This window comes from Babylonia areolata, chromosome 27, assembly GCF_041734735.1.
Source record: "Babylonia areolata isolate BAREFJ2019XMU chromosome 27, ASM4173473v1, whole genome shotgun sequence".
Taxonomy (NCBI): domain Eukaryota; kingdom Metazoa; phylum Mollusca; class Gastropoda; order Neogastropoda; family Buccinidae; genus Babylonia; species Babylonia areolata.
This window is the reverse complement of record NC_134902.1, coordinates 20,085,627-20,113,126: the sequence shown is the minus strand read 5'-3', so window position 1 is coordinate 20,113,126 and position 27,500 is coordinate 20,085,627. Positions and strand designations below refer to the sequence as shown.

Here is a 27,500-nt window from a genome sequence, read left to right as displayed (position 1 = left end):
AGGAGGGAGGGGCGGCGAAGGGGCTGATGCTGTTCTCTATCTCCGTGCGACGTGACCTGACCGGCAGCCAGCCTGTAACAGTGGTGGTGGTGGTGGGTAGAAACACACACACACACACACACACACACACACACACACACACACACACACACACACAAGTACGCATGCACGCACGCATATACCACACACACACACATGCACGCACATGAACGCACGCACACACACACACACACACACACACATACAAGTACGCATGCACGCACGCATATACCACACACACACACACACACACATGCACGCACGCACGCACGCACACACACACACACACACACACACACACACACACACACGCGTATATCAGAGTGGATTTCACAATAATAATAATAATAATAATGCCATTGACAACTCTCTTGTTGCCGTGGGTTCTTTTACGCTCGCTAAGTGCAATCCCCTTTAGTTCAGTACGCCCTATCCAGGCCTTCCTCATTTTCTCTCCATTGAAAACCTGGAAGAAAAAAAACATTACTTTTCACAGACCCAGACTTTAACTCTTTCAGTGCCGGGGGAGAAACAGTAGAAAGTGGTGTTTCAAGTCATAAAACAGTATACAAAACAATCAGCCTAACACTGGGAAAAATATTCAGAAGGTATACCATTCTAGATAAACTGTGTGAATTTTCAGACTTCCAGAGCTATTTCTCTTCGTCTGATGACGTCATCAGTGACGTCACTGCACATAAGTGATACGTGCTGTGGCACACAAGGGGTTAACACACAACCTACAGACCAGGAGGAATCTGTTGAACAGTTTGTTTTTTCTGTGCGGCGCCCCAATGACTTTGACGAGAGTTGAGGGAGACGAAAAAGACAATTCTCTCCAACTACATCACCAAGGGTGTGATACCATTGTGGAAAACCATACTCTGAAGCCGAAGCCTCAAATACATCAGATTTTGTTCTCATTTCCCTCTTTTTTCTTTTCATTTTTTGAACCTTGACTTGACTGCATGAATGAATGATATGGACACTTCTATAGCGCCTGTTCTCGGTCGAAGACCAAGCTCTCAGCACTTTACGCAAACACGGAGCCATTTTCGCACAACAAGCTGCCTACCTGGGCAGAATCGACTGACGACTATCATTGGGCGCTCATCATTCGTTTCTTGTGTCATTCAATTAGATTTCAGGCACGCATATATGTATACACACTCAGACATGGAACCATTTACGTGTATGACCGTTTTGGGTTTTTTTACCCCGCCATGTACGCAGCCATACTCTGTTTTCGGGGGCGTGCATGCTGGGTATGTTCTTGTTTCCAGAACCCACCGAACGCTGACATGGATCACAGGATCTTTAGCGTGCGTATTTGATCTCCTGCTTGCGGTATACACACGAAGGGGGTTCAGGCAGGAGCAGGTCTGCACATATGTTGACCTGGGAGATGGGGAAAAATCTCCACCCTTTTTACCCACCAGGCGCCGTTTGATCTTCTGTGTGCTTATATACAAACGAGTGGAGTTCAGGCATAAATATGTCTGCGCATATGTTGACCTGGGGGATCGGGAAAAAAAATCTCCACGCTCCATGGGACAGGATTCATAAACCAGGCCAGAAAGTCTGAACCAGAAGCCTCAAAGATGCAACATGAAACAGCAAAAAATTTGCACAGACTTCCCACTAGTACTTCCCAGTGGAGTGATGGTCTAGAGGTAACGCGTCCGCCTAGGAAGCGAGAGAATCTGAGCGCGCTGGTTCGAGTCACGGCTCAGCCACCAATAGTTTCTCCCCCTCCACTAGACCTTGAGTGGTGGTCTGGACGCTAGTCATTCGGATGAGACGATAAACCGAGGTCCCGTGTGCAGCATGCACTTGGCGCACGTAAAAGAACCCACGGCAACAAAGGGGTTGTTCCTGGAAAAAATTCTGTAGAAAAATCCACTTCGATAGGAAAAACAAATAAAACTGCACGCAGGAAAAAAAATGGTGACGCTGTAGTGTAGCGACGCGCTCTCCCTGGGGAGAGCAGCCCGAATTTCACACAGAGAAATCTGTTGTGATAAAAATAAATACAAATACAAATACACAGAAATGTTAATGACGGAGAAAAAAGGATGGGTAAAAATCTACAAAGAAAAAAATCAAATGAGTTAAATGAAAATTGGAATAAAAGGATAGAACTACGATAGTTTAAATTTAATGGAATTCGGAATACGAGGGTAGATAGAAAGGAAAAACAACAAAAAAACGAAGATAAAAATTTTTTTTAAATATATATACGGAGTACAAATGAAAATTTGTGCCATGGTTTTACATAAGTCGATGAACACTTTTTTTTTCTTCTTTTTTTTCTTTTTCTTTTTATCTGATCTAATCGCCTTCCATCTAAACCGCGGTTGGAGTCAGAATCGGTTGATCCACATCACACCCAATTGATGACGTCAGCACACTTTATGACTTGAGAGCACTCCATACAGCGAATAACTCCGCCAACGAGAATTCTTTATATATTTTGGTCACAGTCCTAAGAAATGATAAAAATCATAAAAAAGTTTGTAAAAAAATAAATAAATAAATAAATTAAAAATATATATATAAAAAACAAAAACAGTTGTCCAAAATTGTCCTGTTTATCTTTCCACATAATTTCAGGGAAATCGGGATGTATTCTTTATTACACTATTTCGTCCCTGATCTTTGATGCAATTAATATATGATTATTACACACCGCGCATGATGTGCAAATGTATGAACGTATGTATGATAGTCAATCATTGTCAGACAACGACCCTCAGAACGGCAGCGGTGGCAACTGCTGTCCTGGTGTATCTTTGCTAGACATTGGTGGTGAGTTCCTTGCTCAAGTTACATCCCCGCTCTCTCGAACAAGAGGGTTTTAGTACAGTCAGAGTTGGGGATATTCCACAAAGACCAACTAACCCTACCCTCCTTCTCTCCCGTCCTCACCCAAGGTTGCAGTACTAAGAGCTAGCGCAATCCTGCCTCTCCTAGTTTGAGAGGTATATCCCTTCACAAAAAAAAAAGACTAAGCTGTTAATGAATTCCCAACAGGAACACACAATCCGACACTGCCAATGGAAACTAGCATTTCCTTCGCTCTCAAAAATTAACACACACACACACACACACACACACACACACACACACACACACACACACACACACACACACACACACACGAAGTCGAGAAAATATCAGAGAAAGAGAGAGAAAAAAAATCAAGAGTTTCTGGAAGATGCGGAAAGTCCATGAACCGGTACAGCAGAAAATGAGAAGAAGAAAAAAATGAGAGACGACCACAAAAAATGAAATAAAATAAAGTAAAATAAGGTGAGCTAGATTAAATTGACAACGAAAACCACACACCAGAGTAAAACAGGAAAAAATAATTTCTAGCATTAATTTCCCAGGTGGGTATGTCATTTATAGAACAGGAAGATCCACCATCCCCACGTTACCATCACCCATCCTCCCTATACCCCCATAACGAGGGTGGTGATGGGTGGGGGTGGGGGGCGGGGGCTAAAGACAGTTGGTGATGATGCAGAAAAGAGCAGTTTGCTGTTATTTACCACTGAAAGCTGTTTTACGTGTAGCGGAGTGGGTGGCCTGGTGGTAACGCGTCCGCTAAGGAAGCGAGAGAATCAGAGCGCGCTGGTTCGAATCCCACACTCCCCATTATTTCCTCCTCCACTAGACTTTGAGTGGTTTGTCTGGACCCCTATACAAGTCATTCGGCTAAGACGATAAACCGAGGTCCCGTGAGCAGCATGCACTTCACGCACGTAAAAAAAAAAAAAAAACATGGCAAAATTATGTAGAAAAAGCCACTTTGAAAAAAACAAAAACAAAAATACTGCAAGCAAAAAAAAAATCCAAAGAAAATGAGTGGCCCAAATTTTACACAGAGAAACCTGTTGTGATGAGAAAAAAGAGTAATGCAATAATGATAATAATAATAATAATAATGCACTGTATTTAATTTTCTTGTCCATTTCCTTTTTAACTCACTCAGTATGGCCAGTCCTCTCTTCTCCTCTACACAGACCCCTCGGATGTCCAGTGGGTGTGTCAATGACCCAACCTCTAGCTTCCGTCGTCAGAATTGTGGTATTCTTTGTCAACATTCACCTCTTCAGTATAAGAGCCTTCCACTTGCAATATTTTGATGGTGGTAATTGGGGTGAAACGCTGTTAACGTCGTCTCTTTCGCCGTTCGTATGGAGAGAGTTAAGATACAGACACGGAAACAAACCTAAGCCCAAGAGTTTCTGTGAGCAGAGATGCACTGCAATAGTTCGCAGTACATTGGGCAGCAACGGGTTGATAAACTAAAAATGAACTTGTCCAAATGCCAGTGGCACTGTAAAACTTCATTGCATGCATGCAAAAGCCTTTGACAACTTATGTTGAGTACAAACTCGATATTTGGAAGGGGTATAACGATGTTGTTTTCTCTGAAAATGTGTACCTTACTCACCCTATTTAGCCTTGTTTACTTTTTTATTCGCTTATGGATATTAGTTTATATCAGGCTTAATTATGTTGATTCTATGTTTCGTAATATTTTGTTTAAATTCCAGAAATGTTTACAGCCTTAAGATGGTTCCTATGCGGTCGGGTGTTGCAAATAACAATTCAAAGAAGAACTTTTAATTCAGATGAGAACTTCGTTCACAAGTCGCGAGAATTTCAGAACCTCAATGATGTCCACCAGTTCCCTCCCGTGTCTCTCTCTCTCTCTCTCTCTCTCTCTCTCTCTCTCCCTCTCTCTCTCTCTCTCTCTCTCTCTCTCTCTCTCTCTCTCTTTATCTTCGTCAACATCCTCTTCTGCCAACATTCTCAAGATTTCTTGGCCCTTGTGTTCACCGAAGGAGTATAGGAGTATGCCACTGGGCGATCAATCGTGTGAATGTAAATATTCTCATATCAGGCTTCAACCCAAGTTTTCAGTATGTCACTGTAGACGGGACAGCAGTGGGTGGCTGCATGTCATTATTATTATTATTATTATTATTATTATCAGCGACGGTGGGGCGGCAGTGGATGACTAGGTCTTATTATTATTATTATTATTATTATTAATATTATCATTATCATTATTATTGTTGTTGATGATGCTGCTGCTGCTGCTGCTGTCATTATTGTCATTATCATTATTGTATTGTCTTTGTATCTCTCTTTTTTTGTCACAACAGATTTCTCTGTGTGAAATTCGGGCTGCTCTCCCCAGGGAGAGCACGTCGCTACACTGAGAGCGCCACCCATTTTTTTTTTCTTTCTTTTTTTATCCTCCGTGTAGTTTTATTTCTTTTTCCTGTCGAAGTGGATTTTTCTACTGAATTTGCCAGGGATAACCCCTTTGTTGCCGTAGGTTCTTCTACGTGCGTTAAGTGCATGCTGTACACGGGACCTCGGTTTATCGTCTCATCCCAATGACTAGCGTCCAGACCACCACTCAAGGTCTAGTGGAGGGGGAGAAAATATCGGCGGCTGGGCTGTGATTCGAACCAGCGCGCTCAGATTCTCTCGCTTCCTATGCGGACGTGTTACTTCTAGGCCATCACTCCACTATTATCATTAGTAGTAGTGGTTGTAGTAGTAGTAGCATCATCATCACCAGTAGTAGTAGTATTGGTGGAGGTGGTGGTGGTGGTAGTGGTAATGGTGGCGGTGGTAGTGGTGGTGGTGATGTTGTTGTTATTTTTTTTAGGCGTTTCAAAAATGATCGGACAAACCGCGAGAGCAATGCCACTGAAACGGTGCAGATGATGGAGGTAGCAACAACAACATTTACAAAACAACACAACTACAACAACAACATCAACAACAAAAATCTTGGTCGCCCAAAACGTTTACAGCAAATCAAAGACGCGACGAGAAGGCACACACACACACACACACACACACACACACACACACACAGAGAGAGAGAGAGAGAGATCTTTGAACTCTTCTGATCCCTTCCACGTATGTCAGTGGCCGAGTCCGACCAAGCAGTCTCTGTCCACTGGTGCCTCGCGACAAATGTCGAGGAGCATTTTCCCTCTTTTCTTTTCAATAGTCCCATCTATGTCATGGAGCGAGAGAGAAAGAAAAAAAAAAAAGCAGCCTGTGCATATATACCCTCCCATTTAGCTAGCATCAGAGGCAGTCGGTTCAAAGTATGAGACGTTCGTGTTGCTGCCAGTTGAAGTTGCTGTTCCATTTAGCGTCTGAGGGAGCTGATTCAAAGCATGAGATGTTCTTGCAGTCAGTTGTGAAGATGCTGTTCCATTTAGCATCAGAGGCAGTCGGCTCAAAGCATGAGATGTTCTTATTGCCAGCTGAAGATGCTGTCCCATTTAGCATCAAAAGCAACCGGTTCAAAACATGAGATGTTCGTGTTGCCAGTTGATGTTGCTGTCTATATTTAGCATCAAAGACAGCCTATTCAAAGTATGAAATATTCTTGCTGCCATTTGAGATTGTTGTCCCATTTAGAAACTGGTTCAAAGTATGAGATGTTCTTGTTGCTACCAGTTGTTGCTGTCACATTTAGCAGCTGGTTCAAAGTATGAGATGTTCTTGCCGCCATTTGATGTTGCTGTCCCATTTAGCATCAGAGGCAGTCGGTTCAAAGCATAAGATGTTCTTGTTGCCAGTTGAAGATGCTGTCCAATTTAGCATCAAAGGCAACTGGTTCAAAATATTAGCTGTTCTTGTTGCCAGTTGCGAAGTTACTGTCCCATTTAGCATCAAAGGCAACCGGTTCAACACATGAAATGTTCGTGTTGCGAGTTGAAGTTACTGTCCCATTTAGCATCAAAGGCAACCGGTTCAACACATGAAATGTTCGTGTTGCGAGTTGAAGTTACTGTCCCATTTAGCATCAATGGCAACCGGTTCAAAACATGAGGTGTTCTTGTTGCCAGTTATGAAGTTACTGTCCCATTTAGCATCAGAGGCAACCAGTTCAAAACATGAGATGTTCGTGTTGCCAGTTGAAGTTACTGTCCCATTTAGCATCAGTGGCAACCGGTTCAACACATGAGATGTTCGTGTTGCCAGTTGTGAAGTTACTGTCCCATTTAGCATCAATGGCAGCTGGTTCAACACATGAGATGTTCGTGTTGCCAGTTGTGAAGTTACTGTCCCATTTAGCATCAACGGCAACCGGTTCAACACATGAGATGTTCGTGTTGCCAGTTGAAGTTACTGTCCCATTTAGCATCAATGGCAACCGGTTCAAAACATGAGATGTCCTTGCTGCCAGTTGATGTTGCTGTCCCAATGAGCGTCAGACACAGCTGGTTCAAAGCATGAGAGATTCTTGTTGCCATTTGAAGTTGTGTCCCATTTAGCAGCTGGTTCAAAGCATTAGAGGTTCTTGCTGCCATTTGAAGTTGTTTCCATTTAGCAGATTGTTCAAAGTATGAGAGGTTCTTGTTGCCATTTGAAGTTGTTGCCATTTAGCAGCTGGTTCAAAGCATGAGAGGTTCTTGCTGCCATTTGAAGTTGTATCCCATTTAGCAGCTGGTTCAAAGCATGAGATGTTTTTGTTGCCATTTGAAGTTGTTGCCATTTAGCAGATGGTTCAAAGTATGAGAGGTTCTTGCTGCCATTTGAAGTTGTGTGCCATTTAGCAGATGGTTCAAAGTATGAGAGGTTCTTGTTGCCATTTGAAGTTGTGTGCCATTTAGCAGATGGTTCAAAGTATGAGAGGTTCTTGTTGCCATTTGAAGTTGTTGCCATTTAGCAGATGGTTCAAAGTATGAGAGGTTCTTATTGCCATTTGAAGTTGTTGCCATTTAGCAGCTGGTTCAAAGCATGAGAGGCAACCAGTTCAAAGCATGAGAGGTTCTTGCTGCCATTTGAAGTTGTGTCCCATTTAGCAGCTGGTTCAAAGTATGAGAGGTTCTTGTTGCCATTTGAAGTTGTTGCCATTTAGCAGCTGGTTCAAAGCATGAGATGTTCTTGTTACCATTTGAAGTTGTGTGCCATTTAGCAGATGGTTCAAAGTATGAGAGGTTCTTGCTGCCAGTTGAGGTCCCCGTCCGTCCCATTTAGCATCTGGGTTCAGAGCCTGAGCCTACTTCCTGGTCCCCACTACGACGTCAGGTCCCTTCATGCCCTAGTCCGAGACAGTGTGATGGAGTTCAAGGACGTGAGGACTGGACAAGTTTCAGTTTCAGTTTCAGTAGCTCAAGGAGGCGTCACTGCGTTCGGACAAATCCATATACGCTACACCACATCTGCCAAGCAGATGCCTGACCAGCAGTGTAACCCAACGCGCTTAGTCAGGCTTTGAGAAAAAAATAAAATAAAATAAAATAAAATAAATAAATAAAAGTAAATAAATAAATAAAATAAAATAAAATAAATAAATACATTAAAAAAAACTACTACTACTAACAATAATATGTATAAGGCGCAAAAAACTTGATGAAGTCAACTATAAGTGTACAAAAAAATAAAATAAAATAAAATAAATAAATATATAAATAAATAACTAAATAAATAACTAAATAATAAAAAAAAAATTTAAATAATAGTTCAAAAATTTTATTAAAAAAAAAAAATCTTGGACAAACTGAAAGTTAAGTGTTGTGTGCTGCAAGGACTTTCCTATCCACCAACCACGCTGACAGCCCTCTGACGAAAGTGGTTCCAGAAAAGTTCTGGGGGAAAGTTGGTCGTCGTTGTGTTACCTGTTTGAGAGTATGTGTTGGGATGTTATATTTGTATTTTGGTTTTTTTGTGGGGTGTGAGTGAGTGAGTGAGTGAGTGTGTGTGTGTGTGTGTGTGTGTGTGTGTGTGTGTGTGTGTGTGTGTGTGTGTGTGTGTGTGTGTGTGTTTCAGTGACTGTTGAGTGAAGCAGAATAATTTCACTGGATCGGGGTTTGGAACAAGAGTAAGAGTGGATGGCAGAGAATCGATGGGAACTAATTAGATACTGCGATTTACTGTCCTTCTGACCTTGATGCTCTTTTACAATAATTCACTAATTTACTCATGACAAATTTCTCTCCCTCTCTGTCTCTGTCTCTGTCTCTGTCTCTCTCGCTCTCTCTCTCCCTCTCTCTCTCTCTCTCTCTCTCTCTCTCTCTCTCTTCTCTTCTCTCCCCTCCCTCCCCGAGTACACCCAAGATGAAACAGATGCTATTTCATTCAACAACAGCCGCAACAACAAAATGCAACAAAATATTCTAACGCATTAGCCTTGCAAGATTGTTCTTTTTCCCCACCGAAATATTACTAAACTATCATAGATTATTTCCTTATTTTTCACCCATAAATAACACAAAAAAACTGTCTTGAAACAGGTGTTTTTCTTATCCGCTTATTTTGTGGGATGGGGGTGGGTGGAAATGGGGGGGGGGCGTGGAGGTTTGGGGGGGGGGGAGGGCGGGGGGGGGGGGGGGGAGGGCTTTCAATCTGCTTTCGAGGAGATAGGGGAGAATTGCAAAAACACGGGTCGCAAGATTACATGGGAGGAGAAAAAAAATCACAGAAACCAACTATTCCAGAAATGGAATGGAATCTTTGTATTTGTGTCTTTTCACCAATACGATATTTGACGAGAAGAACGAACATATAAAGAAACAAACAAGTAAATAATAATAATAATAATATGATGATGATGATGGATGATGATGAGAAGGAGAAGAAGAAGAAGGAGGAGGAGGAGGAGAATGAAGAAGAACGAAGATAATGATGTTGTTGTTGATGATGATGGTGGTGGTTGTTGTGGTGGTGGTGGTGGTGGTGATGATGATGACGATGATGATGATGATGATGATGACACATAGTTCAAACCATTGACAACAGTCTGCCAGCCAAACGATCTGAGAACTATAATCATGTACACAGTATCAGTATCATGTTTCTTTGTACGCTTTAAATGTGCTTTACTTATACATTTTACATGTAGGTGAAACGTTATTTTTACAACTGTACTATTTTGTACTATTATCTTGTCGCCCACAAGCCAGTTTCCCTAACATTTTTTTTTTTATGACGAGGACATTAAAGTTATTTGATCGATCGATCAACCGATGGATTGATTGACTGACTGATTGATCAATTGATTGATTGATTGATTGATTGATCGATAAAAGAAGAGGGATCATTCGTGACTGATTGATCGATAAAAGAAGAGGGATCATTCGACCTGCTATACCGACCACTAAACCTCCGAGCAACACTTTATCACACGTGATGCATGACGCAGACCTAATACACACACACACACACACACACACACACACACACACACACACACACACACACACACACACACACACACACACACACACACACACACACACACACACACACACACACACACACACACACAAATGACGACAGCAGCGCTTCACCGAAACTGACATCACGAAAATGTTATTTGTGGAAGGTCCCTACACTGAAGGTCCCTACCATGAAAGTGAAGGTCCCTACACTACAAAGAATACCACGTTTCTAACGACGAAAGCTACATTCTGGGCCATCTAGAAACTCACTCGACAACAGATGGGGCTACTGTGGGTGTGGAAAGAAAGGGAAGAAACTGTTCGTCCCGAACAAGAGTTATCGACGTATATGACCAAAAGGTCGGTAAATAACTCACCTCTCCACCACATTTCCACACACCTTCCACAAGTTGCAAGGCCCCGATGAAGAAGATAAAAGTTGGAATCGAACTGTTGAGACTTTTTATATGTATTTCTTTGTACATGGATTTTTTTTTTTCATTCGCCATGCTTTTTATCCTTTTGTCTTTAGTATGGGGTAAAAAAAAAAAAAAATTTAATTTTTAAAAAGGGTCCACTTGACATTTTTAGCAACAAAAATCCTCACAGTTTCAAACACCCTTAAAAAAGGAAAAGAAAAGAATCTCGGATGGAGACTGAAAGTTTGCAAACAATAGTGGTAAAAACAAAGATAACAAAAAACAGACGGGTCTTTTTTTTTTCTTTTTTTCTTCTTTTTTTTTTTTCTTTTTTGTGTGTGTATGTGTGTGTGTGTGTGTGTGTGTGTCTTTTTTTCTTGTCTTTTCTTTGTGTGTGTGTGTGTGTGTGTGTGTGTGTGTGTGTGTGTGTGTGTGTGTGTGTGTGTGTGTGTGTGTGTGTGTTATCTGACAGGAGTTCAGAAGCCAAAACGCCCTGCCAATCAACGTGACAAGACAATTAGGCCGCTTGCTTCTTACCCAGGAACGTTTGCGGTCCCCAATGGCCAAACTTCTCTCGTTCAACTTTCGGCACTGAAACAGTTAAATAAAACAAAACAACCAACAATAAAACGGTGATGAAGTAGTGATGTGTGTGTGTGTGTGTGTGTGTGTGTGTGGTGGGGGATTGGAGGAGAGAGAGAGAGAGGGAGGGTAAGGGCGCGGGGGGCTGGGGGAGGGGGGGGTGACGGAGCATTAACTTTTCGTTCAAATTTCGGCATATGGAGCAGAAAAAAAAAAGAAACAAGCAAACAAACAAAAACCGACAGTGAGTGTACGTAAGTGCGTGTGTGGTGCGCAAGAAACGTGTGTGTGTGTGTGCTCACTCTTTTTCTCCCTCTCTATCTCCCTCTGTCTGTCTTTCTCGTGAAACTTCCGACACCGTTCAGAGAAATAAACAGAGAGAGAGAGAGAGAGAACTCAAAACTCAAAACGTTTTTTATTCAAGGATTAAGATTTTAGGCATGGCCCATTCTTCCAGCCTGTCCTTGCTAATCTACATCAGTTACAACAGCATATATATATATATATATATATATATATATATATATATATATATATATATATATATATATATATAATGTAAAGGGGGGGAAAGAGAGAATTTAAAAAAAAGTCCTGCAGAAAGAATATGATAAACAACAGACACGCGCGCGCGCGCGCGCACACACACACACACACACACACACACACACACACACACACACACAGAATGACAGAAGGATGAGGGAGAGAGATAGAGGCGGTGGGGGGGGGGGGGGGGAGGGGAAGAGAAACATGTCATCAGTATCGACAACCGAATGACTAAAGCCACATTGCTGTTATCATCAACTGATGCAACTAATACTTAAATGACTACTACCATCACCAATATAACTTTACAACAGCTATTGTCACCATCATGATGGAATGTAATGAATAAATTCATGCATGCACACAAAATAGAAGAAAATGAAAGAAATCAAACAAGCAAACAAAACAAAGTGAATGGAAAGAAAATAAGACAGAATAAGAACAAGATCAAAACAAGAATAAGGAGAAACAATAAAAACGGATCCCATAAGTTAGACATATTAGTACCCTACTTGTTACTGCCAACGGTCGCCTCGATATCTGTGTCATTTATGGTGGGAAGGATTGAAGATATGTATGGAGATTTGACTTGAAAAGTAGGTAGAGAACTGCTCGTTTGTATGTACACAGGGAGTGAATTGCATAGGGATCACCTGAAAATGCAAAACTTGTTTTGAACATATCAATGCTGGTGCGTGGTAAAATGTACTTGTTCGAGTCGTATCGGCATGAGGCTCGGGTAAGCGAAATAAGTTATTGTGCACTTTGTACACAAGTAACGCTTTGTTGAATACTAACTGTTGTTGTAATGGAAGGATGTTTAATCTGGCTTCTTTTTCAAAAGTTGACAATGAAGGATCTGGTAAAATTATTTTGGCTGCTCTCTTGTGTAGGGAATTTAGCTTTTAAGATGAACATCTGCAGCATAGCTCCAGACTACAGATGCGTAATTAATGTGAGAAAGACAGTGAGTGTGCAAGAACATTTTGCGAGCATCACTGTCTATGTAAGGCTTGAGCTGATTAAGTAAAAAAAATAAATAAAAAAAAGACTGCGTGCCAGCCTTTTGCAGAAAGAGTTAATGGGTGATTGCCATTTCAATTCATCATCTATGACTCCCCAGACACGGTGCTCGTGGACTTGTTCAATGGAGTTGTTATCGACATTCAAAGTGAGGACAAGTGGATTTTTTATGCTTTTGTCTTGGTGCAAGAATCATACTCTTTGTTTGTTTTTTTGTTTGTTTGTTTGTTTTTTGGGGGATGAAGCGCCATAGAGTTGGATTTGCACCATTTAGAAACATCATTTATGGCCGTCTGAAGAGAATATTGAACTGAGGCAACGCTGACAGCATTGGAATGAAGGGAAGTGTCATCTGCAAAAAGATCACACGAGACTCTTGGGTCTGATATAGCCAAAGGAAGGTTATTGATGAATATGCAGAATAGAAGCGATCCAAGAACGGATCCTTGAGGAACTCCATTTTTAATTGCTTTAGTGGAAGAAGTGTTACCACTAGTAAACACATGTTGTGTTCTGTCGGTAAGGAATGATTCGAAAAAGGACATCGTGGTGGGGTCTCTGAGGTACAATGACAGGTTTTTTTTTAGTAATAATTTGTGGTCAACAAGATCAAAAGCTTTCTTTAAGTCAAGAAAAACACCACCTACAATTTCACTGCGGTTGATGCCAAATAACCATGAATCACACAAACGGACTAATGCTGTTTGACACGAATGACGATGTCGGAAGCCCGACTGCAAAGGGTGGAAGAGTTTTTGAGTTTCAAGATACTGCATAAGATGTTTGTGAACATGTCTTTCGAGTGGTTTCGATAAAACTGACAGAAGAGAAATGGGTCTAAAGTTATTCAAATCTGACGTGTCTTTTGACTTCGGTAATGGGATAACTGTTGCTGTCTTAAGAGCATGGGGACTGACACCCTGTTCGATGCACACGTTGTATCGTTGTTTTTGAATGTAAGGGGAACAACAATGTAAGGAAGTGCGAGTTCCAATAGAGAGGAACTAATTCCATCAGGTCCAATAGATTTTTTGTTTCTTACACTGGAAATGAGCGCACCAACTTCGTGGACTGCAAGAAGAGGTATTTTATAGGAATACTCTTGCTGAAGTCTGCCGTTACAGAATGTTAAAAGACAAGAAGGCAGAATATAATTTTCCGCAGATAGTGTTTCGCTAGATTTTGTTAACTCCGCCATGTTTAAGAAATGAGTATTGAATGTATCAGGCGACCAGGTGTGTTTTGGAGATTTAGCACGAGACTTATTAGTAATTTCATTAATTGCTTGCCATAATGAGGAAGTATCATTTTTAATATTTAACATTTTGTTGAAGTATGCGTGTTTGGGAGCACGAATGAGATCTTTTACCTTGTTTCTTTGTTGTTGTTTTTATAGTCTAATTTCTTTCTTTTTTTCCCTCTCACGTTGTTTTTGTTCTTTTTAACATCCTCTGGAAGATGTTCTAAATTTTCATTCTCTTGTCGTTTAGTTTCACATAGAAGCGATCTAGTTTCACATAGAAGGCGATCGAGTTCCTTCATTGCTTTTGATATTTCCGGTGTGAGCCAGCCAGGAAGATTGAGACATTTAACTCGTTTTCTTCGAAAAGGCGCGTGATTGTCTATCACAGAAAGAAATATATCATAAAAGGTATCAGAGAGGGAGAGACACAGAGAGAGAGAGAGAGAGAGAGAGAGAGAGAGAGAGAGAGAGAGAGAGAGAGAGAGAGAGAGAGACCTCTCTCGTGAAACTTCGGACACAGTACAGAGAGAGAGAGAGAGATGGGAAACCTCTCTCGTTAAACTTCTGACAATGTTCAGAAATATGAAGAGACAGAAACAGAGAGACAGACAGACAGAGACGGAGACACAGAGAGAGGTGGGAAAGGGAGGAGTGGGGGAGCGAAAGATGGGGTATGGGTGGGGGGGGGGGGCGGGGGAGGGGGGGGAGCGAAAGTGAGTGAGGGACGGAAAGAGAGGAGAGTGGTGCGTGTCCTGATGACATGTTAATACAGCTTATCAGACCAGGCGCAAGATTTCCCGCAAAAGATGCCCCTTCTTCAGAAACAAAGACTACATAATAACAGCAGCACCAACAACAACAACAACGACAAAAAGAAAGAAAGAGTGAATGGATTAATGAATAAAAAGAAAGGAAGAAACATACATATTTAAAAATAATCTTTTCAGACCCCAGGCTCAAGCTTAGGGCAAAACGATTTTAAATCATTTATTCGGTTTTGGGGGGTTGTTTCTTTTTTGTTTCTTTCTTCTTTTTTTTTTCTTTTCAAACTTTATTTTCTAAGTTTTCATGTCTGCGACCTATTTTTTTTTCATCATAATTATTTTTTCCGCCCTAAATCCGGAATAACTCTTCGCCAGAAGCTTTGGGAAGCCAGTTTTTAAGTTATAGTTTATCAAGGAGACGCCACTGTGTTCGGACAAATCCATACATGCTACACCCCATCTGCTAGGCAGTTGACCAACCAGCAGCAGAACCCAGGTTGTTTGCACAGGCTCTGAGTGTATAGATATATAAATATTGTGTCTACTTCATTACTACTACCTTTTTTTATATCATAATTATTATTTATTTATTTATTTATGTAAGCTTATCTATTATTTATTCACCTTTTTTTTTCTTTTTCTTTTTTTCTTTTTTTTTTCTCAAGGCCTGACTAAGCGCTTTGGGTTATGCTGCTGGTCAGGCATCTGCTTGGCAGATGTGGTGTAGCGTGTATGGATTTGTCCGAACGCAGTGACGCCTCCTTGAGCTACTGAAACTGAAACTGAAACAAACTGTGTCTACTTCTTTGAATTCGATTCTTCTTCAGAATTTTTTTTTCTTCTAAAGGACAACGTACAGTTTTGATACCATGGGTTCTTTTTTGAGTGTGCAAAGTGTGTGCTGTACACGGGACCTCGGTTTATCGTCTCGTCCAAACGACTTGACGCTCAGTTTGATTTTCCAGTCAATTTTGAGGGGGCGGGGGGGGGGGGGGGGGTGAAGGGGGGGAAAGAAAGGGGGAGACCGGGATTTTGAACCCAGACCCTCACAGACACTGTATAGGTAGAAAAGGTCTTGACCGTTCGGCCACCTTTCTTCCTAGCCATTTGATGGGGAGTTTTGCAATAATACAGGAATAGGAACGCCCCTATACGCTGGTATTATTGTAACGTGTATAAGTGGCGGGCGGACAGTCACTGTCCATTGTCTTGACAACTGATGCACAAAACGATGCATGCACACGCACGGACACACACGCAACACACACACAGTTGTTACACTCTGAATCATAATGTAATAGTATCTTACCCACATGTTTTTTTTTCTTTTTACATAATAATTGATGTGTGCATGGTGATAAGTGATTTTTTTTATCTCTTTGATTTTTGCTGACGGGCATTTTATTTTAAGTGAGCCGAAAGAAAATTTTCTGTTGTTGGTTGAAGCAGATAATAAAGTATTTTGAATTGAATTGAATTGAATTGACACTCATACAGAAGTCGAAACGCCGAGTCATTTCTTCTTCTTCTGCGTTCGTGGGCTGTAACTCCCACGTTCGCTCGTCTGTACACGTGGGCTTTTACGTGCATGACCGTTTTTACCCCGCCATGTAGGCAGCCATACTCCGCTTTCGGGGGTGTGCATGCTGGGTATGTTCTTGTTTCCATAACCCACCGAACGCTGACATGGATTACAGGATCTTTAACGTGCGTATTTGATCTTTTGCATGCGTTTACACACGAAGGGGGTTCAGGCACTAGCAGGACTGCACACATGTTGACCTGGGAGATCATAAAAATCTCCACCCTTTACCCACCAGGCGCCGTTACCGTGATTCGAACCCCTGACCCTCAGATTGAAGGTCCAGCGCTTTAACGATTCGACTATTGCGCCCGTCCAGAGTCATGTCTTAATTCTCCAGACTTGACACTCCCCAGTAGAGATTGACATCAGTGACATCCCGTCCCCCTACACCCCCACCCCATGCCCCCCCCCCCCCCCCTACATACCCCCCTCCCACCCACCCCACACGCCCCATTCTCATATCCCCTATGCTTCCTCCTCTCTCTCTCTCTCTCCCTCTCTTCCAACTCAACCTCTCTCCCAGTTGTAGTCATCGAAGAGTTTGGGCATTCATTTGTGTTAATTCTTCACCCACAAATTTCTTGTTAAGAAGTGGTGCGAAATCGGTTTGAGTATACATACATACATACATAATATTACTTGTAGTAACATTGACATTGACGTCAAACGTGGATGATGACGTACATATACACAATACGTCACAGACAAGACGCTCTCCTGATGAAGTCCTGTGGGGCGAAAATTTCAGAGTAGAAAAAAAAAACAGGACAAGAAAGAGGAAATAAAGATATAAAGTATCAGAATGAGCGAAATAAAAGAAAAGAGGGGAAAGAAGCGCACACAAAAAGAAAAAGAAAGAAAAAAAAAAAGGCAATATCAATGACAGAGTAAAGCGAATTTAACGAATATAAACAACAAAAAGAATATTTTAAAGCAGACAAACAGAAAGAAAAACAAAACAAAAAGAAAGAAGGAAGGAGAAAATACAAAAGGGAAAAAACATTCTCGACAAGGAAGAAGAAGAGGACACAATTGTCAGAAGATGTCCATGAAAGGTTCGAAATGTTCCAATGACGGCAGCGGGAAGTGACGTGAAGAAACATCATTACGTGTTTTCCTTGCCGATAACGCTACCGCTCGAACAGTTCTGTGCAGGGTTTAAAAAAAAAATTATAAAAAAAAAGTCTTCCAACTTTTAATGATGGGTTCGGAAGGTGGAACAAATAACCTTTTTATATCTCGAATACAAAATTATTTTTTAAATGATTATGATTGTTTTTTGGGGGTGCGTAACCCTCTCTCTCTCTCTCTCTCTCTCTCTCTCTCTCTCTCTCTCTCTCTCTCTCTGTGTGTGTGTGTGTGTGTGTGTGTGTGTGCGTGTCTTCTCTCTCTCTCTCTCTCTCTCTCTCTCTCTCTCTCTCTCTGCGTGTCTCTCTCTCTCTCTCTCTCTCTCTCTCTCCTGTGTACTGTTCAAACCTTGGAGACGAACGCCTGGGGGAAAAAAAAGGCACGGTACCCGCCTGTCACATGGACATTTTAAGCAAACGACAAAATACCAAAGTGCCGCTTATCCCTTAGTAGTTTAGTTTACTTTGGTTTGGGTTTTTTTGTGTGTGTGTGTTTTTCTGTTATTTGTTTTGCACCGTTTTTGTTCTGATTTGTACCTGCTATGTCACCAGAGCTTTACAGCTAATGACATTAAACATTTCAGTGTTCAGTGTTCTCTCTCTCTCTCTCCCTCTGTGTTGGTTGGAGGGTGAGAGTACAAAGGAACCCAAGTTTTAACAAGCAGGCTAATGTCTTATGTTGCACCATCCATATAATAAGAAACAGTAACACCAGTTTAGATTTCTGGTCGGTACTCTGTAACTGCGCACTTAGCGCAGAGGTGGCTGTTCCACTAATGATTAAAATCGAAAGTTGTGGTTTGTATACGTGGACAAAAAGTAGCTTTGGGGTGGGGGAAGAGGGGGTATGGGGGGACACGGGGAGGGGGGGGCTACATCCTTTGGTGTTTTCCAGTCGTTTGAGGTTCACAGTTTTGTTGTCTTTTTTAAAAAACATAACTGATATAAAAACGCGTGTTGTATGTGTTTGCTTGTCTGTCACTCTATTTGCTACTTAGTTTTTGGTTGGTTGATTGGTTGGTTGATTATTGGTTTGTTGGCTGGTTGGTTGGTAATTGGTTTGATGGTTGGTTGGTTGGTAATTGGTTTGATGGTTGGCTGGTTGGTTGATTGTTTGTTTGCTGGTTGGTTGGTTGGTAATTGGTTTGATGGTTGGTTGGTTGATAATTGGTTTGATGGTTGGTTGGTTGGTTTATTGTTGGTAGGTTGGTTTATTGTTGGTTGGTTTGATGGTCGGATGGTTGGTTTTTGTTGTTGTTGTTGTTGGGTTTTTTTGCTTGTTTGTTTGTTTGGGGACGGGGGGGGGGGGTTGTTGTTTTTTTTTTTAATGATGATTTTTTTCTGATAACGGAAAAGTTGTTCAGCTGCATTTCTTTTCCTTCCAAAACGGAAGGATGGAAGGAAAGGAAAGACAGAATTTGGCTTTTTTTTCTCTATCCACCCACTCTCTCTCTCTCTGTCTCACCTCTCTCTCTCACTCGCTCGTTCTTTCTCTCTCTCCCCCCCCTCTCTCTCTCTCTCTCTCTCTCTCTGTCACACACACACACACACACACACACACACACACACACACACACACACACTACAAACACAACTACAAACACAGCAAAAACACAAACACAAACAGACACGAATGTAAAAAAAACAATTCCTCGTTCAGTCCGCACACACTCCTCCAAGCACACCGAAAGAACAACACATCTTCTCTCTCTCACTCTGACAACCACGAACAAAACAACAACAACAAAACACAAACTTGCCTGTTCACATTAAGAAACAACAGCACCCAATTCTAACATAGAAAGTGGGTCGGGATAGGGGTGTCGGGTTGGGGGGGGGGGGGGAAGGGATGGGATTGTGTGTGTGTGTGTCGGGGGGGCGGGGGGGGGGGAGGGGCGTGGGGGGCGGGAGGGTGTTAAGGGAGAGAAGCAAATGGGTAAACAGAGAGCGATTGACTGAGTGTTTGAGGACAAGACAAAGAGAGGCAGAGCTGGCTGTGTGTGAGTTAACTCCCTTCCATGCTGGCCCGCACAAAGCTGGCACGGGGAAAAAAAAAAAAAAAAAAAAAAACAGCAGCAGCGAACAAACAAGAGAGAGATAGTAAATAGACAGAGAATCTTCAACGTTCAGACAGCACAGCTGTGATGGGAGAATGATGTCGCACAGAAAGAGAGAGAGAGAGAGAGAGAGTCCGACTGAAAACAACACGTACTGGCTGTAATTATGATGATGACAACCAAAAATCTTGATTGAGTAATGACGACAACCTAAAAAAGTTTGATGTGAAATTATTATGATGAGAACTTAAAAATTGACGTAAGCGACGACGACAGCCTAAAGTATCAGTATCAGTAGCTCAAGGAGGCGTCACTGCGTTCGGTCAACTCCATATACGCTACACCACATCTGCCAAGCAGATGCCTGACCAGCAGCGTAACCCAACGCGCTTAGTCAGGCCTTGAGAAAATAAAATAAGATAAAAATAAAAATAAAATAAAATAATTTAAAAAAAATAATAACATAAAAATAAATAAATTTAGACAGACAGACAACCTAAAGAACTGATGCAGGCGATGATGACAACTAAAAAAATAATAATAATAATGATTTTGACGTTAGTAACGACGATAACGTAAAGAACAGATGCAGGCAACGATGAAAACCTCAAAGACTGACGTCAGTGACGATGACAACGCAAAGAATAGATGCAGGCGACGATGAAAGCCTGAAAGATTGATGTAAGTGACGAGGACAACCTATATGTTTGATGCAGGTCATTATGACAACCTGGAACTCTGGTGTAAAGGATTATGTCAGTCCATAAGATTGATGTAAAGTGATGACGGCAACCTTAGATTTGGTGTAAGTAATGATGATACCCTATGAATAATGACAACCCAAACAGTTGATGCAAGCGACGATGAAGACCTAAAAGGTTGGTGTCAATGATAAAGAAAACATTAAAAAGCTGGTTTGATAACGACAACATAAAAGAATGGTGTCAGTGATGTTGACAACCTAAAATGTTCATGTAAACGATGATGGCAATCTTTAGATGAATACAGCCTAAAAGGTTGATGTATGTTATGATGGCATCAGAAAATGTGCATGTTAGTGATAGTGACATCTTAAAAGGCCTGTTTGAGTGATAAAGACAACCTAAACGTTCATTAACAGATACAGACAACTTAAAAGGTTGTGTGTGTGGTGATGACAAACTAAAACGTTGATGGAAGTGATGACAAATTAAAAGGTTGATGTAGCTGACGATGATAACCTGGAAGACTGATGCGAATGATGACAACAGTCTGAAAGGTTTTATGTAAGTGATGACAGCCAAAACGATGACACGCACACACACACACACACACACACACACACACACACACACACACACACACACACACACAAACTCACATTCACACACACACGCACACACACACACACACACACACACAAACTTACATTCACACACACACACACACACACACACACACACACACACACACACAAGTACACACACACATTCTCTCTCTCTCTCTCTCTCTCTCTCTCTCTCTCTCTCTCTCTCTCTCAAATGTAAAATAGCTCATTACTCTGTTCCCACTATAAAACCACTTCCTCCCACATATCCTCCCGAGTCCTGACAATGAACACACACACACACACACACACACACACACACACACACACACACACACACACACACACACACATACATACACACACACACACACACACATACATACACACACACACACACACACACACACACACACACACACACACACACACACACACACACACACACACATACATACACACACACACACACACACACACACACACACACACACACACACACACACACACACACACACACACTCCTACACTCTCTCTCTCTCTCTCTCTCTCTCTCTCTCTCCTACACACACACACACACACACACACACACACACACACACACACACACACACACACACCTGCTCGCCGCATCAATCCCTATTACACCCCTCACCCCCTCCACACGCACACACACGCACACACACACACCCCTACCCCCACCCCGACCCCCACCCCCATCCCCACCCCCCTCAGTTCCAACAGAGGGGGGGGGGATGCAAAAACAACAACAGCAGGAGGGTGCTGCTGAATTTGGGAGAAAAGCAAATGGGCAAACAGAAAACGATTGACAGAGTGTTTGGGGACAAGACAAAGAGATGCCAGTTAACTCCCTCCCATGCCAGCCCACACAGAGAAGGCTCTAAAAAAAACTAAAAAAATAACAAAGGAGACCGAGAGAGAGAGAGAGAGGCGACAGAGAGAGAGAGAGAGGCAAGAGAGAGAGAGAGGCGAGAGAGGGAGAAAGAGACAGACAGACAGACAGAGACAAAGACTGAGACGGAGAGGCAGAGAAAAAGAGACAGACAGACAGACAGAGAGGCGAGTGAGGGAGAAAGAAAGAGGGATACAGAGACAGACAGACAGAGAGAGACAAAGACTGAGAGAGAGAAAGACAGACAGAGAGAGGCGAGGGGGGGCAGAGAAAGAGAGAAACAGACAGACAGGCAAAGAGAGAGGCGAGATAGGGAGAAAGAGACAGACAGACAGAGACAAAGACTGAGAGGCAGAGAAAAAGAGACAGACAGACAGAGGCGAGGGAGAGGGAAAGAGAGAGAGAGGAGAGAGAGGGAGAAAGAGACAGACAGACAGAGACAAAGACTGAGACTGAGAGGCAGAGAAAAAGGAGAGAGACAGACAGACCGTTTTTACCCCGCCATGTAGGCAATCATACCCCGTTTTCGGGGGTGTACATGATGGGTATGTTCTTGTTTCCATAACCCACCGAACGCTGACATGGATTACAGGATTTTTAACGTGCGTATTTGATCTTCTGCTTGTGTGTACACACGAAGGGGGTCGAGGCACTAGCAGGTCTAAACATAATTATTTTGACCTGGGAGATCGGAAAAATCTCCACCCTTTACCCACTAGGTGCCGTTTCCGAGACTCGAACCTGGGACTCTCAGCTTGAAAGTCCAACGCTTTAACCGCTAGGTTGTTGCGCCTGTCACTTTAGTTCAATTTCTCAAAGAAGAAGTGGTTTGTGACTTACTTTCCTGCCAGTCCACATAAAAGAGTTTTTAACTCACTCAGTACGGCCAGCCCTCTCTTCCCCTCAACACAGACCCCTCGGATGTCCAGTGGGTGTCTCAATGACCCAACCTTTAGCTTCTGTCGTCAGAATTGTGGTATTCTTTGTCAACATTCACCTCTTCAGTATAAGAGCCTTCCGCTTGCAATATTTTGATGGTGGTTATTGGGGTGAAATGCTGTTAAGGTCGTCTCTTTCGCCGTTCGTATGGAGAGAGTTAAGAGAAAAAAGGAGACACAGAGAGAGAGAGAGAGAGAGCATCAACAGTCAGACCACAAGTCTGTAATGGAAGAACGCTGTCACAGAGAGCCAAGCCAAACACCAATGAATTTGAGTAAGTGATGACGACAGCCTGAGAGGTTTAACTCCCCCCCCCACCCCCACCCCCCCTCCCCTTCCCCCCGCAGACAGCGCGGACGGACAGAATGGAACACGGTAACTAATGGCAATAGTGATTGAGTGAGTAGATCGGTCCGTTCGAAGAGGTGCCACTAACTCCCGTAGTTTGCGAATGGGAAATTCTGAACTGAACGGAACTATTGTTAGGGAGTGAGGCGGATAAACTACATGGGGGTGCTTGCATGATTGCCGGTCACCAAAAGACAAGACAGGCAAGAACAGAGGGAAGGAAGGAAAGGCACATCCTTTCTTTCGATTGATGACAATGAAGATGACTGTTATATACAGTGTTATTCAGCTGTTACAGCGCAACACTGTCGGTTAGGGGTGGGGTTGGGGAATGGGGGCGGGGGGGGGGGAGGAGCCAGGGGCGGGGGGCTGTGGGGGGTTATTATCGTTCGCTCCTGTTACTCACGAAGTACTCTGTGTTTGGGGGTCAGCCCGACACTCCCCAAGTTCCACAAACAAGTAAATACACATGTATGTACAGAATTGTGACTGATAATGCTTTCTGCTTGATCAAAGATGTGTTGTGGAATGATGAATGTGTTATGTGTTCTCTTCTTACAACCGTCCGCCTTCAGAGTTGAGTAGCAGTGCGCGACGTGTGTTGGGGCCCGCGATTGTGTGGGCTCGCTTCTGCCTTGTATTGCAGTTGTAGTTACACGGGCCGTATTACACGGACCAGGCGGAGGAGGAAACCTTTCCCAACGGCTGTGAAGGCGGAAGAGGATGACCAAAGGGCAGGGGGAGCTCTTATCCTTGGCTGGAAGTCCTCCTAGGAGACGGAACTCCGAAGAAAAAACCTGCACCTGCCGAGGCCGTTCTACACGTGGTAGTATCTGCACCTGTGGGACTCTGAGCGTCGGTAGGCGAGAGAGTGGGGAAGGGACTGCACAACTACCCTTCACTGAAACAAATAAGTCACCTGAGTTGGTCAGGCAACCAGGCTGATGTCGGAACGACGAGCTAGCCCTTCAACATCCAGCTTTCCCAAGCCAGCCCTGCGGCGATGGAGAAGTGGTAACGGGGACAGGCAGAGGATGCTGCTGGCAGTTCCTAGTCACGACTCTGCACGCAGGGGGCTGTGGGGTGATGGTCGTCCGCCATAGACTGGGGCAGATGCGGCGCCCGTATCCTCCCACAGCGTCAGAGCAGACTTTTTAAGGACAGCACTGCTCTCCCCACATGGGGAAGGGGAGATAAAAGGATCCCTAAACAAACCCTGCCTCACCTAGTACCTAGTAGTAAACCGCACCTACTTGGACATCCAACACTAGCAGTCGAAACAAAAGAAGAAAAGAACCAGGAGTCATGCCCTGACTCTGGGTGCCTGAATGTTCGCACCCTTTTGGACACAGACGACAGACCAGAAAGGCGCGCAGCGCTCATTGCTCGAATGCTTGATCGCTACCAAGTGGACATAGCAGCCCTGAGCAAAACCAGGTTTGCTGGTGAAACCCAGCTGGAGGAAGTTGGAGGGGGCTACACCTTCTACTGCATTGGGAAGCCAGATGGCACCCCAAGAACCTCGGGCGTGGGCTTTGCCATACAAACCAAACTTGCACGACAGCTTGATAGCCTTCCACGTGAGATAAACAATAGGCTGATGACCCGGCGTCTGAAGCTGTCCAAGGATCGCTTCTCCACAGTCAGCTGCTGTGCCCCGACGAGGACCAACCCTGATGACATCAAGAAGCTTTCTACGAGGAGCTCAGTCGCACCATTTCAGCGGTAGACAGAAAGGACAGGCTGATCATCCTTGGGGATTTCAATGCCCACGTCGGCGTGGACTTCTCCTCGTGGCCAAAAGTCCTAGGACAGCACGGCACTGGCAAGTGCAACTCCAACGGACTGCTTTTGCTCTTGCTCTGCGTGCAGCATGGACTGACCATCACCAACACCCTCTTCCAACAAGCGGACAAGTACAAGAACATATGGATGCACCCCCGCTCCAAGCAGTGGCACATGCTGGACTATGTGATTGTCCGGCAGAGGGACAGAGGTATGTCTCCATGACACGCTGCATGAGATGAGCAGTCTGTTGGTCGGACCATCGCCTGGTACGCAGCAAGATGAACATCAGACTTGCACGCAAGCTCAAACCAGCCAGGCAGAAACCCCCTAGGAAGCTGAAAATCCACCGCCTCCCTACCACCAAGGACGTGCTGCAGCAACAAATCCAAGGAGCTCTCCAAGAAATTCCGGCATCAGCTGATGTAGAAAAGGTATGGAGCACCTTTAGAGATGCTGTGTACACAGCAGCAGCTGACACACTCGGCTTTTTACAGAGGAGCCACAAAGACTGGTTTGACGAGAACGACTCTGGAATCTCCAAGCTCCTGAACACACTGCATATACGGTATCAGGATCACATTTCCGATAAAGACTGCCAGAGGAAGAAGAACCACTACTTGCAAACCAAGCGACTCGTACAGAAGAGGCTGCGTGAGATGAAGAACACCTGGTGGGAGAGAAAGTCCGAAGAGCTTCAGTCCACTGCTGATGCTCACGACACGAAGACCTTCCATGATGGTCTCCGAGCTGTGTATGGGCCGAGAGTCACAGGATCAACCCCTGTCCGAGCCTCGGACCAGACCACCCTCCTGACAGACAAGAAAGACATCCTTGCCCGCTGGACAGAGCACTTCAACACCTTCTTCAACAGGGACTCGTCCGTATCTGACGAGGTAATTGCAGCCCTCCCACAGCTACCAGTCAATGACTCGCTAGCTGCCCCTCCCACCAAGGACGAGACCCGGAAGGCCCTGAAGCTGACAACGTCAGGAAAAGCACCAGGAGTGGAGGGAATCCAGGCCGACATCTACACGTATGGAGGCGAGGTGCTGACAGACAAGCTGACCCCCTGTTCCAGTCTATCTGGGAGAGAGGGGAGGTCCCCCAGGATTTCAAGGATGCTTCAAATGTCCACATTTACAAACGGAAGGGAGACAAAACATCCTGCGATAACCACCGTGGAATCTCTCTCCTCTGCATCGCCGGCAAGATCTTCGCCCGCATCATACTGAACAGACTGGTCGACCATGTCTCCAACACAGTCATCCCTGAAGCACAGTGCGGCTTCCGCTCAGGCAGGGGAACATGTGACATGGTGTTTGCCGTCGCCAGATGCAAGAGAAGTGCCGTGAGCAGAACAAGGAGCTTCACATGGTCTTTGTAGACCTGACTAAGGCCTTCGACACAGTGAACTGCCATGGTCTGTGGAAGATCCTCCTAAAGTTCGGCTGCCCAGAGAGCCTAATCCAGCTGATTGCGTCATCCCACGATGGCATACAGGCGAGAGTACAGGAAAATACTGAAATGTCGGATCCGTTCCATGTGGTAAATGGAGTGAAGCAGGGCTGCATCCTGGCACCCACACTGTTCTCCATTCTCTTCTCTGCCATGCTGTTTGACGCCTTCCAAGACTGTGACCGGGGCATCTACGTTCAGTTTCGCACAGATGGCAAACTTTTTAACTTGCGGTGACCTCATGCCAAGTCACGGGTGTTTGAGGCACTGTTGAGAGAGTTTCTCTTCGCTGGTGACTGCGTGCTCGCTGCACCCACCCATGAGGACATGCAGTTCATTATGGACAGGACAGGTTCTCAACCTCATGCAGGCGCTTTGGACTCACCATCAGCCTCAGCAAGACCGAGTCCATGTACCAACCAGCTAGCTCACAGAATGCCAGTGCCCCCCCCGCAGCCCCCCCCCCCCCCCCACCCCCACCCCCCGCCTGCAGTCAAGATCGATGACACAGAGATCAAGTCAGTCGACAAAAGTTTGCTACCTGGGCAGCACCCTATGCAGCAACGGAGCCCTTGATGCTGAAGTGACGCAGCGCATCGCCAAGGCCAGCTCCGCCTTTGGCAGACTCTGTAGAACAACAAAGGCTGTGGAACAACAAAGGCATCAGGCTCAGCACCAAAATCAAAACCTAGAGCTGTTGTGCTGACCACCTTGTTGCACTGCTGTGAAACATGGACGACGTATCGCCGTCACATTCAACAACTTGAGCAGTTTCACCAGAGATGCCTATGAAAGACCCTCGGCATAAAGTGGCAAGACAGGGTCTCCCACCTCGAGGAGCAGCCTGCCCAGCATCGAAAGCCTGCTGATCCAGTGCCAGCTACGCTGGACAGGACACGTTGTCCGCATGACAGACAGCAGGATCCCGAAGATGCTTTTGTATGGCCAGCTGAAGGAAGGCCACCGCGAACTTGGAAGACCCTGCAAGCGCTTCAAGGACACCTTGAAGACAAACCTCAAAGCCTGTGACATAGACATCGCTTCCAGGGAAACTGATGCCCTTGACCGCTCTCGCTGGAGGATGCTGTGCTCTAGTGGCATAAAGACGTTTGAAAACAAGAGAACGCTGGCCATCAAGGAGAAGCGTGA

At 44.1% G+C, this 27,500-nt stretch overlaps 1 protein-coding gene across 2 annotated transcripts in view; it reads right to left on the bottom strand.

The window, feature by feature from the left end:
- LOC143301278 (uncharacterized) overlaps positions 1–27,500 on the bottom strand; it is an 86,508-nt gene that overhangs the window by 14,700 nt on the left and 44,308 nt on the right. For both annotated transcript variants that reach the window (XM_076615455.1, XM_076615454.1), the window contains exons 4-5: positions 11,210–11,263; positions 1–72 (exon numbers count right to left, since the gene is read on the bottom strand). The exon at positions 1–72 is cut by the window's left edge and continues 96 nt beyond it. In XM_076615455.1, coding sequence (XP_076471570.1) covers positions 1–72; positions 11,210–11,263 — 126 coding nt within the window. The remainder of the gene's footprint in view (positions 73–11,209; positions 11,264–27,500) is intronic.